Source organism: Talpa occidentalis, unplaced genomic scaffold, assembly GCF_014898055.3.
Source record: "Talpa occidentalis isolate TD23 unplaced genomic scaffold, MPIMG_talOcc4v2.1 talOcc4.6, whole genome shotgun sequence".
Lineage (NCBI taxonomy): Eukaryota > Metazoa > Chordata > Mammalia > Eulipotyphla > Talpidae > Talpa > Talpa occidentalis.
The window spans coordinates 84,183,594-84,202,030 of NW_023604972.1; the positions used below are offsets into that span (position 1 = coordinate 84,183,594).

The window sequence follows — 18,437 nt, forward strand, 5'->3', positions numbered from 1 at the left end:
AGTTGGAAAAGAGAATGTTCTCTATAATTTCTGCTTTTCAAAGTATGCTTGCACTCAAACATAATATTTTAATTCAGCGGAACAAATAACATAAAGATCGCCAAAAGCCAGACAGAATACCTTAGTTTAAAGAGTTTTATACTTTACTAAATATAATTGTTCATTTTTATTTAGTCAGTGTGCATAAAATAGGACAGATGCTTTTTTACTTTCATTTCACATGTGAGTAAGTTAGAATTTTTAAAGAATTCCTATGCCAACATTTAAAAATTTTTTCCAACATTCCTGTAAATTGTGCCAGCACTTGTGTTTTTTTTTCCCAAATCTTTTCCATCCACTTTGCCAAAGGAAAATAATTTCACAAGTAGAAGTTTCTCAACTATTATTGAGGATAGTACAAATTTTCATTTATAGATAACTAAGAAAGAACAATGTATAAAAATGAGTTTCATATTCACTTAAAATTTTATCATTCTTAAATGCAAAAGTTAATTTGCTATATAAAAATGTCTAGTTGCATAGAATCAGATCAATACCTTAAAAAAACTGAACCATGCTATTTACAAGGTAATCGATTCAAAGACCCAAGGAATAGAATGCTATCTCCTGTTCACCCTTTTCCTTTCCTTGATTCATTTTCTAATCAATAAAAATATTTAAATAACATTATATGTAGTACTAATTATAGGTATTGCAATCATTTCACTTGTCACTGCTCAAGATACCTAACTAACAAAAAAGAACTATTTTCATCCAACTTACTAGTTTTCATAACAAATTTTTTTTCTTTTTGTATACTGAACATTTAGAAATTTGCATGGACCTCAGTAAGAAAAATTATTTCTAGATGAATTTTTAAAATAGCAAGTTTCAAAAATTTTATTATATAAAACATCTTTAATCTATATAGGTATATGAATTTTGAGCAAATACAGTTCTATTAATAAATTCAAATTTTTATATTGAGTTTAATTATAAAGAGATCAAACTTGAAAATTATTATGGAAGACCATTTTGATATATGGCGTATTTGTGAGATGATTACTAGTTTAATCCCTTAATTTTCCTTCTAAAATATCAGTTCCACCTCTATCTACAACAAAATTATAAAAGTCTTTAAGAAAGGAGTTAGAAATGTAGTAAAGATGAAAGTTATATCAAGCTATAAATATCAAGCTACAAATCAATGGAAAAGCTTTAAAGCTGTATATTGAAGTAATTAAGTACAGTATCCTATAGATAAAAATACTTGCCAATAACATAAAAAAGAAAGTATGAGATATATTCACCTAAGTGGCAGCAATTCAAAATCTATTAAAAATTGTTACATATAACTTAAGCTAAAAAAAAAAAAAAAGAATTGTGGGGGCCCCCAAACAGAGGTTAAGAATAGATACCCCAAGGAAAAATTCTTTCCTGATAGCAAACTGAAAACTGTTATCCCAAGTGGAAGGAAGAATAATTATTTAATTCAAAATTCTTATTCCCAGATATGAATGGTGTTTTAATCATTCTTTTAAATGTTTCTTAAAAAAAAAAAATCAGATGACCATTACAGGGGACTTCAGACAACAAAGAGTGACGAACACTGTGGTCACCTCTGTCTAAATTCTTCGGAGACAATTTACTCTAAAAGTGTATTTTGTTTTACTTCTTTGGAAGCACTTTTTTTATTTTTTAATCAATCTGTTCTAACTAAATATCTAAATAAGTCTTGGTCTACTTTTCCAGTATATTTTTAAATATATAAAGAAGAATAAAGTACACTATGAAATAAAAAATTAGCAAAGAATCAAATCACATAGATCTTTTTCAAAATGAACATGTACTTAGGAATGAGGAATCAACAAGGCCTTTTGAAATGGGTTCGGCTACATTTGTACAAATTATCAATACTTGCAAGTCAGATTTCTTACCTACCATTATTAACTCCAAGAAAACAAGCATGAGGTCATCTACACGACCGATTTACATTGTTTTTATATTTCAGGGAGAAAATGTACTATATATTTTCCTCCTATAATATCTTGTAAGAGCTTGATTAAAGTTGTTGGGGGATGGAGTAGCTTTCATATTTTAATTCTTAACTGAAGATTAAGCAACAACAGAAAAACTTTTTGCATAATGCTTCTAAAAATTGTCTGCTACTGTCTTGCTATTTTCAAGTAAGTTAAATCTATAGGACATAAGTAATAATTATTAATTTAGAAATTAACAATCCTGGATAATTCCATACCTGAATCATCAACCACAATTTGTAATATCACAAATGCAGGTATAGAAAGTAGAAGACATAAATCTGAAAGATATACATTTAATTCTGAAAGTGATTTTCATTTCTTCTTAGGAAATTCCCAAAAACTCAATCCCAATCATGCCCCTAACTTTTCCTCCCCCAAAGTACCTAATGTTCTGACTTTTAAAGCAATGATTTCTTTGCTTTTGTTAGTAATTATTTATCCCCTAATTAATCATACACGTTTTTAAACTCTACGTAAATGGAGTCATATTAGAGATCTTCTTTGGTGACTATTCTTTTGCTCAGTATTATGAATGTCAGATCATTCATGTTGGTATGTGTAACTGTAATTTGTTTACTTTACATAGTTCTTTAATATTCCACTTAAGACTGTGCCACAATTACTTATACATTCGTCTACTTAGAAACATTTGGATTATTTCTAATTCTAGAAGTTCCAAATTATGCTGATATGAATATTCTGTACAATGTTCCAGTACAATTTTCCCATATTTCCTAGTACAAATAATTTTCTTTTTTTTAAAGAATATTACATGAGTTATTATTATCTTATATTTTGTTATTGTCTCCTTTTAACAAGATAGATATTATGAGTAATTTTTACTTAACTGAGGGTTCTAGCTAATCAAAGTAATGATACAATTCTTTTAATGCTGAGCTGTTATTTATGTTAATATGTCAAAATAATAATAGTATTGATATTCTATATAAACCTTGAATTTTCTATCAAACACTTCAAGCAAAAAGTCTTTTTCCCTTTTAAATGTACTTTTTCTTCTACTAAATTTTAAAATACTTGCTAAAAAGCCTGCTTTTAAAATAGATGGTTTGTGCCTTGGTATACTTTCTACTCAGAAAACATAAACTTTACTCATCAGTAAATAAATGAAGATCCCTTGGTAGTTTCCATCCATGAAGTGTTATTGTAACTTCATGTTGTTAAATATAGATATATTATGCAGAGCAAAACTGAATTCATAAAAAAGTGGAATATGATTATTTTCATAATACCACATATATTATAATTAACAGCCCAATTCTGATTAATATCTAAAGCAATATAGATCTAATGCAAATAGACTCTTTTGTTTATTATTTTAAGACAAGGCAAAATATATTAGCTTGAGAGCATGCTTTTTCTTTGGTTATAAAATTCTTAGTCTATCAAAGTATGTTTACATTTCCAGAAATCATTATAGGATGATAGCAAAGTTATATTTTATGCAATCTACTTTTAATTTAGAGAAGTCTTATTTACATAGTTCAAAAATTAACCTTGAAAAAGGAACATGAGCCAGAGTTGAGTATTCAGCTAAAATTTATAGACCCCTATGTAAAATATGCACTCTTGGCTTTGTTTCCAGACACATGAGGATATACTCTTAATTATAATTTTAGATTTATTTTTTACATAAGCTACTATACTATAAGGTACAGACCTCAGTTTACAACACAGTGGGTCAATCTAAACTACAAATCTTTCTGTATATCTTAACAGTCTTTTAACAACAACAACAAAAAGTTAACATTTAATGCCATTGACTATTTTTTCCACAATGTTGTTCAATATATCCAAATTAAGCAAAAAATGAATTAGGTTGATATCATCTATGTTCTCATAAACTACTCTACCTATCTTCCAAAATTAATAATACATTACCTTCTCTTTTGCCAGAGATACTTGAGTACAAGTGAACAGGAGGCTTCCAGTATAAAAAAAAACTATCTGAATTCAAAATATCCATAAATATGTCAAATTCCCAAAATATGTCAGATAAATGGAAGAAGGAGAGACCTATTTTTCTAAGATGTTTATTGGGTTTACAGAAATAAGAGCTCCCATCTATAAACTATTTTCCACCTAATAGATTATTGACATTGAACTTCAAAAGTAATTGTTACAGAGGAAATGCCTGGTCCATCCTGTTCATCTTTTATCACTTCTCCTGTAACTCTTCCTAGTTCATCTTCAACTATCCTATCACTTCTCTCTTCTTCAGCTGTTATATCCTATCTGTGAAAATTATTAGTCTATATTTAATTTGTCATGGTACGAAATTTTGTTATGGATTTCTGACAGTTCAAACAATTTAACAGACTTTTATTTAAATAGAGCAAGAGTAAATTCACAGAGGCCGCAAAACTTTTGAAAACTATATGCGATTACTCCATGCTACTAATAAGTGGTGGAAAATGTATGGAAAACTGACCTAAATTATTCGTGGCTGCCTTCCGCTGCCTGGTGAATTAGCCCATAGTCATCAATGAGTGTGAGCCGTAATACCAGGTTCATCTTTCTCTATTTTCTCAATAAATAAATAAATAAAGTCCCGCAGGCAGATAGGAAGGACACTACCTGCAAAGCCGTCGTCGAAAACATCAGAAGCTGGCATAACACGTCCATTTTAACGGAAATGGGTTCTTTATTATTTAATCAGGACGGCTTCTGGGCGATTCATGAACCACTTATTGAATCACCGAGTTTAAGAAATCTGAAAAAAAATATTGGGAGTTGGTAAACACCATCTCCTGATTGATAAATAGTACCTAGTGTTTCAGAATGACACCAGAGATTTTTATTCGACTGGCATTTAAAGGCCATGGAATTTTCAGTTGCACATAGTGAATAGTGAATCTCCATAAATCATCATTAAAATCCACCATTATCTTTGCTCTATACACTCACTGAGGAGAGAAAGTAAATGCATTTTGCTGGCTGGGTTGCAGGTCCTAAACAACTTATCTTTCAAGAATTTTCTTGAGAAGAGAAACTAAAATAAAATGTTATGAGCCTTTTCAAGCCAACTATAAATCATTAATGTAATCTTAATTGCTGATCAAGATATCACTGGATTTTTTAAAACACCACACATGGCTGTTAAAGCAATTAAGTCTACTGTATTAATAAAAAGGAACAAAGAAATTCAAAAAAGTTGCTATTATGTCTTTGTGCTCAGTGACCTGACCTTTTAAAGGGCCTTGTTTTTAAAAAACCTTTATTCCTTGGTCAGATTATAATCAGAGCTGTTTTTCTATTGTTAAAGGAAGAGAAGAGTTAACTTTCCCAACTCTCTGTCCATTGTCTTTCATAGCTATCTTTTACTAATGGCTTTACTTTGTAAGCACTCCCATGAGGAAGCACACCAGAAATATTTTTGTAAGAAACAGGATAAATAAATACATTAGAAACTGGTTGACACTAATGTGCTTACATATACAAAACGCAAAGAGGCAGTAAGGCTAAAAATACTGCTTCTGGGATTGATTTTTCAAAAATTAATTCCATAGAACACTTTTATTGGAACTAGTTATAATTTTCCATCTCTCATCAAATCAGGGGTGATTTCTTAACTGTATTTTATCACCAATTAGGAATTCCCTTTTCTAAAATGTTTTCAAATATGAGGTTCTGATAAGACATCAAATCTGATACTTGCATTTAGGATAGAGAGACGGTCCTAATAAATGGAATGTGCCATAGATATAGCATAAAGGAGACAGAAGATGATAATTGGGATAAAAAGAAAAGAAGGGAAATGCACAGGTATACTGACCCTGTTTTACAATTTAACTTTCTGGTGACAGACACACAGAGTCCATGACAAAAACATGAGAAAAATGAAAGGAGAAATTCCAGATCTGGCTTGATTTCTAGGAAGAGTGTATCTTCAACAATGTTTAAAATATAGGCATAGTGATCACATTAAAAAACATCATGGAAAATATTGCTAGTGCTTTCTTCTAAAGTCTACCAAAAGTATAAATTAACACAAATTCTCTGTGATTTATCTTTATAGCCCTTTACCTAGTTTTGTCACTACGCAAGTATTATAATTATTCATAATATTAACATTTTTTAGCTTATAGTATGGTTATTCAGAAAAACTGCTTTCTGAAACAAATTTCCAATTCTTTCAACTGCATTATTATATGAATTAATTCAAAAGAGCCCACTTAAAACATTCATTGTTTGATCTTTAAACAAAGCATTATGCTAAGTAAATTAAAACTTCTTGCTTGGGCAAGCAAAGATATGATATGATCTGAAAATATAAACCAATATTTTAATAAATATTGTTAGCATATAAACATATCCAAATTTTAAAAAGTTATACTCTAATCATATTAATGTGAACTCTAAACATGGGAAAAATTTAAGAAGAATTTTTATTGCTTGACCATCTTCATGTATGACTCTTAGCACAGCATTTTACCTCTCCTTCCCAAGAGAAAAGTGTCCAAAATAGTTGAAAGTAATGATACAGTAGCAAAGTTTGAAACTCTGATATTACTTAAAATATTTACTGCTATCAAGTGTTTTATATACACTACAGTATTCTACACAATTACATAGATAACAACCTAGTATGTAAGTGTAAATACCTAAACTTATTTAACCAATGAGTTAAATAAATTTAAATAAACGAGTTAAATAAATTTTCATTTCACTGAAAATGAAAAGTTTAGATAACATGCCTGAGATTTTAAACACAGAAAGTAAAACCTAACTCTATCTGTTACCAAAGTCCAATTCTGAAGCCCTAGGCAGGTGAGATATAGAACATCTCCTTTGCTTAACAGTTATACCTGAACTCATTTATATTCTTCACATTTAAATACAAATTCTTAGGATATATATTAAAGAACCATCAAAGAAGCTTCCAAACAGTTAAAAAAAAAAAAAGCCGCTTGATAAATTTTCAGACGCAAATTTGTATTTTCTCATTTTCATTTCTGGGGGTTGGGGTTTTTGTTGTTGTTGTTACTATTAGATACTTCAACATGCCTATCACATTCAGTTTTTCAACCAACAAAATATATAGTCACTGAATTAATGCTTGGCTATGATCTACGAGAACAAGTAAATCTAAATTCTTTCTGACATTGATTGCCATTTACTCAACAGTTCTAATACATTATCAAGCCTTCATATATCCTTGCTCTAGTTCTTCTTACTATTCAGTAAGTACCTGTTCTAAGGGGAAAAATTTACTACAATGATATATTAAACTATTTGAGGAACAGCCTGAAATATCACTGGGTACCATAAAATTTACTCATTATGCAAAACCTGAGGTACTACATATTAGACTTCTACCAATGGCTTCTGGAGCAATTCATCATCACTCTGCAGAGATTACTTACTCTAGAAAACTGGTGATATAGTCTCGACTGCAGGCAGACCAGGAAAAAGGATTGGTATTTGCAGTAATGTGAGCAGCCATAAGCTTTGCAGCCTCATGACCTTTTGTCCCGCAAGAATTTCCAATTCCATCATGGTTCATACCAAAACTGTTTTAACAAAGAAGAAACACAAGAAACACAAAAGAAAAAGTAAGAAAAAATAATAAAACAAATACATCCTTTATTTCTTTATTTGATCATTTATTAGCATTATCAATATATGTCTTCCATCAAGACAGACCTCATCCTCCAAGGAAACGTAGGATTAATGTTAAAGATACTACAGAATAAATCAATACATTTCTAAAATCTTTAAAATTATTACACACTGTGAAATGTTATCTCCATGATACAATCTTACCTTGAGCATATAAGAAATATATATTACCTCTCATGTTATAGATAAGATAGATAACCTATTAAATCTCACACCGTAAATGTTATAATTGTTAGTAGAACCTGCCTTTTAATATACTAGACTTCAAACTACCTCATGATGAACTAAAGAAGGAATTATACAAACATGGTTATGATCTACTAAGTTCTAGGTATAGACCAAACACCTAAGTCCTTTTTCTTATTCCCATGGATAAAGGAGAATTAAATACACATTTAATTTTTATGTATCAGTGTTTTTAAAATACCTTTTGAAAAATCTTGATACAATTAAAGATTGAAGGTATATGGTTTTCTTTACCATGCCCTCCCCTCATTTTCCAAGGTTTTTCTTGATCCGTTTCTCTTGTGTTCTAGAGCTTAGTGTTATCAATTTGATCTAAAAACATATCCTAGTGATAATTCACAATACTGCATATGAGTAACTTTTCTTCATAGGTAGCCAGATGTTTAGGTCATTATTAAAAAAATAGTTCTGTCTCCATTGTGACATTCTAATAAATGTACCATGGTATGTGTTCAAGGAAATAAGTAATTTATATGACAATGAGATAGTTGCTGGAAAAAAAATTTGGAAAGGAGTTGAGAACTGGTAATTATAAGATAATAAATGAAAGTAAGAGTATTAATACTTTTGGCTGGGGAGAGTCATCAAAGATTTATAAGTGGGCCTCCCTGGTGGCGCAGCGGTTGAGCGCTGGGTTGCGAAGCTGCCCGCAGCCTTTGCACCACCGGTTCAATCCCCGGCTGCTCCCCGGCCACCAGAGGAGGGTCCCACATGGCGCACAGACCTCTCCTGCTGCCCGCTGCTCCCCTCAGCAGTGTACTTCGGTCCTTCTGCCTGCTCTGCTCCCCGCTCTGGCTCTGGTGAATTCTCTCACCCTCCCACGCTTCTGACTATACCCAGTGCTTGTATAAATAAAATAAATAAATCTTTAAAAATAAATAAATAAAATAAACAACAACAAAAAAAGATTTATAAATAAGAGAAAACTGAAAACTGAGTACAATATGGTGTTTATATTTTTGACAGGTTATTATATAGTAATTCTACAGTGGAGACGCTGGAGCAGAAAGAGAATAGGGCAGGGGAGAACAGCTAGAAGATCATTAATTTGTTGATCTGACTAGGGCACTAAACAGAGAGGTGGGATTAGATTTGAAGCATGTTTCGGAAGCAGAAGAAGTGGCCTTCATAATAAACATGAGAGAGTTATAATGAATATATATATATATATATATATATATATAAATGTCCATATATTGGGGGGACAAGAAAGAGGAACTAGTAACTGAGGTAGCAAAACTAACACAAGCAAAGAAAGAAAAGTATATGAGAGTATGCAGAGCCCAAAACCGAAACATCAAATAACCTTCCTAGAACAACAATAATCTTCTCATTTGACATCAGTACGCATGAGCGAACCTCTTTGCCCTGCTGCCTCATTCCAGCATAGAGATAAATTCATTACTTCAAAAATAGGCCTAGTTGAAGATGTTTCTTCTAATAACTTTTACTTTTTTATTGATTATTCATTAAGGTATATAATTGATATATGCTTTTCTGATCAATCATTAAGTAATCATGGTTGTAATGTTATAAATATATAACACAGAAAAAATTTTCTTTATGATCACAGGAAATTTTCTTAAGGTGACTGCAATTTGCATACTTTTATAATAGAGATATTTTTAGATATTTGATGTAATTTAAACTACTTTTAAGCATAAAATTTCATTTAAAAATTTAGTAAAAGATAATAAAATATTTATTAGGATAAAAATATTTATTATGATAATATGATAGAAGGGAAAGGAGAAACAAAAATTGAATTAAAGGAGGAAAAAACTACATATACTTTGACTAAAAAAGAATCTGTGTTTCTTTCAAATGCATAATGACAGGTATCAAATTGCTATGGCATTTAAATTCAAGTGTATATATTTTTAAAAAGTATTTGAGAGAGCATGAGTGAAGCATGTACACATATGGATAACTATGTTGGGCCAAGAACTACTGATGGATAAATAGTTGTTAGATGGATAAATAGTTGCTAAATTATAGATAGATAGATACATAGATACATAGACACATAGATACATAGATACAGAGATCTATCTTAAGTTTCAAAAATAGCAAGCTTTCCAAAAAAGAACAGAAGAGAGTTTGGGAAACCTGGGACCCATCCTGATAGGTGAACACTGCTAAGAGAACACCTCTTTGGTTGCTTTTATGTGCTGAATAAAACATTACAGGTTATGTAAATGTAATGATTTGTGGAGGGTTTTAAGAGCAGAAAGAGAGAGAAAGAGGTGTGATGACAGACAGAGTCTTCTTTTCATCTCTTGTGATTACCCATATCTTGCTGGGTATGCCATGTCTACTAGGCCTGATTGCTTGCTCTTTACTCAGGCTGCTTCTCAGGATAACTGGAGAAACAAGGTGAAATTCTCCTTAGACAAAGAGCAGTTCTACTCACTACTGTTTAGAAAAATGGTAGAGTCACCAAGTTCAATGTTTCTCAATTTTGATGCAAACCCACTGTATGTGCAACATTCATCTGGACCATACCGTGTTTCCACATGGGATATGGGGCCAAGAGGAGCCAAAGGAATATGTTGATGTTCATGCTGCTTGCTGAGCTATAAGTAATGAAATCTGTTGTCTCTGACCCAGGAATCTCATGCCTTGTTAGCATCTAGGCAACAATAATTATCTGACTTACTAGCTTAAGAGTAGAGTAAAATCTAATTTCATAGCCAATAAGAGAATTTTTTGGTTGATTAGAATAATATACCCAATTATAGCCAGTTAAGCAATCCTAAAAAGCAAAGTCCTTAAAATTAGTTTTAATTTTCAGAAAATGAAGCCTAAATTCTCAATTATGTCTATGGAAACAAAATAGGTTTCTTGTATTGTTTCCTTCCCAGGAAATAATGAATAAAGATTTGCAACTAAATTTCCTAGTAGACATAAGTCAAAGACCAGAAATTTCCTTTCTCACATCTAATTATTTCTGCTCCTGTCCTAAAAGTTTAAGGGTCACTTCATATTTCCACACTGTTGAGTAAAAAGCTTTCCCCCTTTTCCTAAGATAGTCTCCAAAAGTTGTAAGTGAAAAAACTCTCCATCTAATGAAGAGTAGAAAACGTTTAAACCTTAAAATACAATCTCATAATGTATGAATACTGAAAAGTCAAAGATGAATGCAGAAAGACAGAGAGGATCATAACTGAAGATCTAAGCTGAAAGGATCAGAGCATGTTTCTCCAAAATACAACAATCTGTGGGGAAAAAATAACATTCTCTCCTTATGAAAAATTGGAATAAGGGTGCAAACTGTTGGAATATATAATTATCTAGATGCCAGATAAAGAATAGAGTGAGTTAAGTGGGGAGTCACACAAACCATATTTGCAGGAAGCACTCTGTTAGTGAGGAAAGGAAAAGTTTTACAAGGATACATGGTTCAAAACTTGAACCTCATACAATTCTGTTTATCATTAATAACTCCTGCTTAGAAGTAGCTTTGAACCCACCCAACATAAATCTTCTACAAATAGTTCATCCAGAAAAGTGAAAATCATTCAAAGATGTACAATTCAAATGAACAAGAAAGTAGGATCTAGAAATACATTTTTTTTCAAGGACAGGGAAATGCAAACAGATCCTGAAGGGCATTTGGCAGAAAAGAAACGTTGCTACAGGAAGATAAAATTGGACACATATGAATTTTTTTAAAAGATTTATTTATTTTTATATAAGAGCTGGGACACAGGCCAGAGGCGCGGGAGGGTGAGAAGATTCACCAGAGACAGAACAGGAGCAGAACAGGCAAATGACCGAAATACACTTCTGAGGGGATCAGTGGGCATGAAAGAAGTCTGCCATGCCATGTGGGAATCTCTCTGCCGGGCCGGGAATCAAACCTGCAGAACCTAAGGACAGCTTCACAGTGCTGTGCTCAACTCCCTGCGCCACCGGGGAGACCCCACATATGAACTTGAACAAAGTTAATAATGCCATCATTTTACAAAAACAAGAATATAATAGAGAGATACAAACAATCAAGGAGCACAAGACAGGAGATGAAAATATGAACCGTCAGAGGAAAGTGAGAGGAGGGAGGGAGAATAAAACTATCACAGGAAAAAGATCATGTTGAGGTAGCAAAAAAATTATGCAATTGCTGAAAACATTCCCCACAATTGCGAAAAATAGCAAATAAAATAAAAATGGACAGATTTTAAGAGGATCAAAGTAAAGGAATTCAACACAGGAATCACTGTTGTCCCCAAAGAAAATAATCAAAATAATAAAACTGGAGAATGTAACTTTTGCAAATGCAGGAAAACTTTTGAGAAATAAAGATGGCTAACATCTGATCGAGAGTGAACTATTCTATGTCATAGGAAAAACTGACACAGAATGAATGCACACTGACACATCCTAATAAACTATGGGATTTCAAAAGTAAGGTATGTTTTGGGGTATTGGAACAAAAGAACAAATTACTAATGATAATAAAAAATCATATTAGTCTCAGATTTCTCAATGATGACAATTAAAGACCAACATAACATTAAGTAATACCTAACAAGAATCTTGCATCCAGTGAAACTAAGTATAAAAATCACTGTGAATAAGAATTAAAGGAACAGAAGTCTTGTGAATCATTCTTATAAAAACTGTTATGAAAGAAACTTCTTTTTTTAAATAATGTATAGGTTAGTTGGTTTGTTGTTACTATTAGAGTTTCAAAGCAGGCAATGCATATACTACAAGTAAAACTGGATATCTGTCCAAGGAACTCTTTAGTCATACGTTCTAACTACTTCACTGAACAGAAAAGTAATTTTTATATTTTGTTTTACTCACAATACTTAGCATATAATCAGAATTTTAATAATTGGTGAGGAAAGCTTAGAGGTTTAGGGAAGTGAACTAAAAATCTATCTGCTGCATTCAGATTGGATAAACTAGGGAGACCTATAAGATTAAACGGCAGATCTAACAAACATTCTCTTGTAAAGCATGGGATCCATAGACTCTGACATGTGTTCCATACTCACTATGACAAACTTCATATTTTTCTCCCCCCACCTTGTTCTTGTAATTAATTACCCTTAATGAGAATTATGTAACTCACACATGCAGGAGGGGGCTTAACTCTACTTGTGAGTTCTGGGACCAATTTTGTTCATTGTCAGGGTGAATTTAAAGAGATTGAAACCAATAGCTTTGTGCAGCAGCACTAAATATGCCATGCTATTGGTCCAGTTCTGGTCTAGTTTATGAGGCAATTATAGTAATGGGGTTCTGGTTCTATTTCTTGGTAAAAAGGCACAAACTTACCCATGAGTCTTAGTAACCCAATTCCTTGCTCATTTCATCCAGTCCTGGGACTGACACCTTGACAAGTATTTCACTTTTTTTTTTTTTTTTTTTTTTAGCAGAGATTCCATTTGGCATTATGCAACTCCTGGTTATGCAACCCAGGATTCCTTATACTTCACTCTCGGGGATACACAGTTATCCACTGGACTTCAAGATACTGACAATTTCCCAACTGAACTTTTATCTAAGACTGTTGCCAGACTAAACTAGTAAAGTTCTCACAATGTGAACTGGATATAACGTGCTTAATTAATTAGTTAACATAATTTGTTTTAAATAGACCCCTGTTGGTTATACAGCAGGAAGCACTGGGAACTAGACCAATTTAGGGGGGAAAAGCTAATGTCTGTAGTAAAGGAACACATAGCTACTTTATGTGAGTTATTTTATTAGAGTGTTACTTTACTCATGGTTTTGTGTATTCTTGTTAAGGACAATTGCTGCTTATACATTGTGCTACAACCAAAAATACAAGGTCAAGACCAAAGGAACAGAGAAGTAGATGGCTGTGAAATGTGGCTTAAAATTAAAAGATGATATAATTATGATTTGATGCACAACTTTGGTAATTTAATTTCTCTAGGGAAAAAAACTGCAAGCGTGAGTTTGAAATTCTGGTTACTAATAATTTTTTCATATCAAACAGTATTCCAAAACACAATTTCAAAGAACATAGAATCTTATGAACTACAATTATCCCATGAGTGTGTTTGTGTGTATGTGTGGGGGCGGGGGAAACAATCTTCATTTGTTCTGATTTTATCAGCAACCCAATCCAACAGTTTCTCTTCCTTGGGGCACAATCCTCCCTAGATGATTCTCTCACTACATCTCACTCTAGGTTCTAGACTTTAACCCATCATGAAGATAGGTGGTGTTCATTCAGTGCAAGGGAAAATACTAAAGAATCATGCAAATCACCTATTAGCACTATTTCACTAAAAAGGTTAATTGATACCCTATAAGATATTCTTCATATAAACTAATGCTATGATTCCAAAATAATATTAAAAAGTAAGAAGCCAGAACAAATTAAGATTTTGTAGAAAGGAGAACTTCAATACCTACTACAATTAAAGAAACATGATATTGGCATGGGGGATATTTGACAATAATACAATTAATCCTATGGAGGTTTCTCAAAATATTAAAAATAGATCTATCCTATGATCCAGCAATTCCATTTCCATATATCTAAGTTAATTTATTTATGTATTCCTTCAACATAGAAGCTTGGTTTTCATCATCACTGTACTCACAATACATTCTGTGTTAGGTAAATACATAGGTGTTCAGTAAATCTTTGAATTAAAATAAATTTTGCATGAGTGAGAGAGACAACCTATTAAATGTAAATTATGAGACAAAATTTGGGAAGAATCATAAATGCATCTCTCCCTAAAAGGTAAATAATGTAATAAAAAGTAAATAGTATCACATAATACATAATAAAAGACAAAAAGGGGAGAATTTGGGTCAAAATATGTAGCATCACCAATCAGAGACAAGGTGGTTGCTGTTGAGTCTGAGAGACTGTGATATAAAATTATTCATGAAATTAAGATTCTGTACCTGAGTCTATTATATACATAAATCTATTCACATGAATACTTTTCTTAAATATTTTCTACAATAAAATATTTAACAAAATAAAATGTTCTTCCATATGGTATATGTATATATTCATACATACATATCTTTTTATTTTTTTAAAGATTTATTTATTTACACATACAAGAGCTGGGGTATAGGGCAGAGATGCGGGGGCGTGGAGGGGGGTGAGAGGATCCACCAGAGACAGAGTGGGAAACAGAACAGGCAGACTGACTGAAATACACTGCTGAGGGGAACAGCGGGCGAGTAAGGAGAGGTCTGCTTCACCATTTGGGTTGTTCCCTGGCAGGCCAGGGATGGAACTCATGCTGCAGAGGCTGAGGATTGCTTCATAGTATGGTGCTTAACCCCTTGCGCCACCAGGGAAGCCCCATATCTTTTTATATTTAAGATCTAAAAAAGGAAGTTCATTTGTGATTATATTTTACATCATTTAACCCTATTTCATAGAACTTCTTAACATTTTGAAACTAATATATTTTGTACCACAAAATAACAGTTTATTCTTGATTTTGGTACATGGTTCTTGTGGAAGATTTGTAAGAATGAAAATGAATAAACATAGGTTACTGAATATAAATTTTAATATACATTAAGTCTGGAGACTCTTTAAAACTATAAGACATTATTTTAAAACAAACAACATACTTTATAGCTAAGGAAACTCTTAGAAGGCCTAATTCAATTTTTTATCTAAGCAATCTTAATTTTATCAGCATTGTTTTGTTATATAATCATTTTACTTTAAACTCTGTCTTGCATTTTGTTAAACAATCTAATACACAGAGAATGTCCTTTAAATTCTGCCACTAAAAGTAAAATTATATTCATGACCACTCAGTTATTTAAAAAGATATCATATACAAAATTAAAGAACAGTATTATTTCTACAGCACACACACACATAAATACACATACAAATGTATACTTACTTTATGCTGTAATTTCAGATACTTAATACAATAATTACCAGACTGGTCTTATCTATTTTTTATCATTAGTGCATATCAAAGAAAAGACTTAACTATTAAAATAATTTAATGGGGCCTCCCCAGTGGCGCAGGCAGTTGAGCACAGCGCTGTGAAGCTGTCCGCTGCAGTGCCAGTTAGATCACCGCCGGCCTTGGAGCAACCCACATGGTGAGCAGACCTCTCCTGCCTCCCCGCTCCTCCGCTCAGCAGTGTATTTCGTCAGTCTGCCTGTTCTGTTCCCCGCTCTGTCTCTGGTGAATCCTCTCACCCTGCCGCGCATCTGGCCTATACCCCAGTTCTTGTATAAATAAAATAAATCTTAAAAAAAAATAATAATTTAGTGGTTAACAATGAGATACCACCTCACATGGTGACAATGGCACATATTAAAAAAACTGGCAACAATAAATGCTGGTGTGGATGTGAGGAAATAGGAACTCTCTTATACTGCTGGTGGGAATGCAAACTGGTCCAGCCACCATGGAAAGCTGTATGGAGGTTCATCAAATTACTAAAAATGGAGCTACCATATGACCCAGCAATTCCACTTCTAGGAATCTACACAAAGGACACAAAAACATTAATTTGAAAGGAAACCTGCACGCCTATGTTTATTGCAGCACTATTTACAACAGCCAAGATATGGAAACAACCTAAATGCCCCAAAATAAATGACTGGATAAAGAAAATGTGGTATATTACGCAATGGAATACTATTCAGCAATCAAAAAAGAGAAAATCACACCATTTGCAACAACGTGGATGGAGCTCTAAGGGATCATACTCAGTGAAATTAGCCAGAAGGAAAAAGAAAAATATTAGATGGTTTCACTTCTAGGAGGAATATAGGGGAAGCAAATAAAGGATTAGGGAAAAAAAGACAAAAGTAGTAGGGAACTATATATAAAACAGACATTCAGCAGTGGAGTGGGTGGGAGATGGCTTAAAACAGGGGGAAGAAGTGCACAAGAGACTATGGTGATGGTTCATGGGTGACTTGGTGGTGAGAATTTTATGGGGTCTACACCTGAGAGGACAAATCACACATTGTACAAAAATGACCAATGATGTAATATATATGAATACATATACATACTTAAAAAAATAATTTAATGGTTAGACTTCATTATAATAAGGTCTAAGGTTTATCTTTCTGTTATTATTACTATTTTAGCTGCTATGGGAACATGTCTCTACATATGACTGCCTATATATTAAATAAATACCATATTTACAATATAAATGTATAAAGATGTATGTATATGTGTGTTTGTACATCACAATGACCACATTTCAATTCTCACAATAAAATAGCTTCACCTATGTTACCAATAAGTCATTTTATCAAAGTCATGAAACATTCAAGTTTTGTGTCTGTTACAGACTAACAGAAGAAATATGACATATTAAAGAAAGCACTATTTCTTGACTCAGACTAGAGGAACAGTTTTCTCAAATGGGGAATATAGCTGTCTTCAATAAAGAGGATTTTAAAAATTAATTCATAATATTAGAATCTGAAAAAAATCTTAAGAATCTTAAGCCCCCAAGAGAACCTTTTTATTCAGCATAGCAAGATAAAAAAAATTAATATTCTTTTCAAAAATATATCTGCTTACTTTATTCAACATAGCACAAAATGTGATCCTTAAACCAAAAAAAAGCCAACATTACAGAAGTATTTCAGTTCAAGTTCTCATTAAATTTGATCCTTGAAAGATGAGGTTAAAAAATAAACTAAGGGCCTCCCTGGTGGCACAAGCGGTTAAGACTCAACCTATGAAGCTATCCACAGCCACTGCAGCATCAGTTCGATCCCTGGCCAGGGAGCTCCCCACATGGTGCAGCAGACCTCTCCTGACTCGCCCACTGCTCCCCTTAGGAGTGTATTTCAGTCAATCTGCCTGTTCTGTTCCCCACTCTGTATCTGGTAAATCCTCTCACCCCCGTCACCTCCGGCCTGTACCCCAGTTCTTGTATGCATAAATAAATAAATCTTTAAAAAATAAAATAAATGTGTGAGACAAAACAAACCACAATACCAAAGCTAGTATCAACACATGCACACAGATACACAAGACCCTCCCAGTTACTTTATTTTAGAAAAATAAATTCAGAAATCCTAAATAAAATATTAACCAATTGAATATAACAATATATCAAAAAAGTGCTATTCATGATCAGGCAAAGATTATTCTAAGAATGTAATGGTTAAATATCTAAAAAGCAATTATGCAAATCACTAGATACCAACACATATATGTTAATACATATTCAAAAAGAAAAATAATGGGAACTCCTAATAAAGTGCTTACAATGAGTGAGGCAATATTCTGAGGATTTTATGTAAAACAAATGATTTAATTTATCACAACTTCCCATTTTACAGCTATGGAAACCAGGACACAAAAAAAGTTAGGTTACTTGGTCAAAGTCATCAAGCTGCTAAGCTGCCAGCTCAGGATTTCAAGCATGTTCATCTCAGTGGATACAAAAAAAATTAATAAAATTCAATATCCATTACTAATTTACAAAAAAAAGAGGAAAAAATACTAATGATCAAATATAAGAACCATTTCCACAAAAACAAGAATGATACATATTACATACTTA

The 18,437-nt window shown here is 32.4% G+C and overlaps 1 protein-coding gene across 3 annotated transcripts in view; it reads right to left on the reverse strand.

Moving 5' to 3' along the window:
* ADAMTS6 (ADAM metallopeptidase with thrombospondin type 1 motif 6) overlaps positions 1–18,437 on the reverse strand; it is a 236,129-nt gene that overhangs the window by 111,809 nt on the left and 105,883 nt on the right. For all 3 annotated transcript variants that reach the window (XR_008549246.1, XM_037529678.2, XM_054688138.1), the window contains exon 10: positions 7,406–7,552. Coding sequence is in view for 2 of the 3 variants with exons in the window: in XM_037529678.2 (XP_037385575.1) it covers positions 7,406–7,552 (147 nt within the window). In the remaining variant the exon portion in view is untranslated. The remainder of the gene's footprint in view (positions 1–7,405; positions 7,553–18,437) is intronic.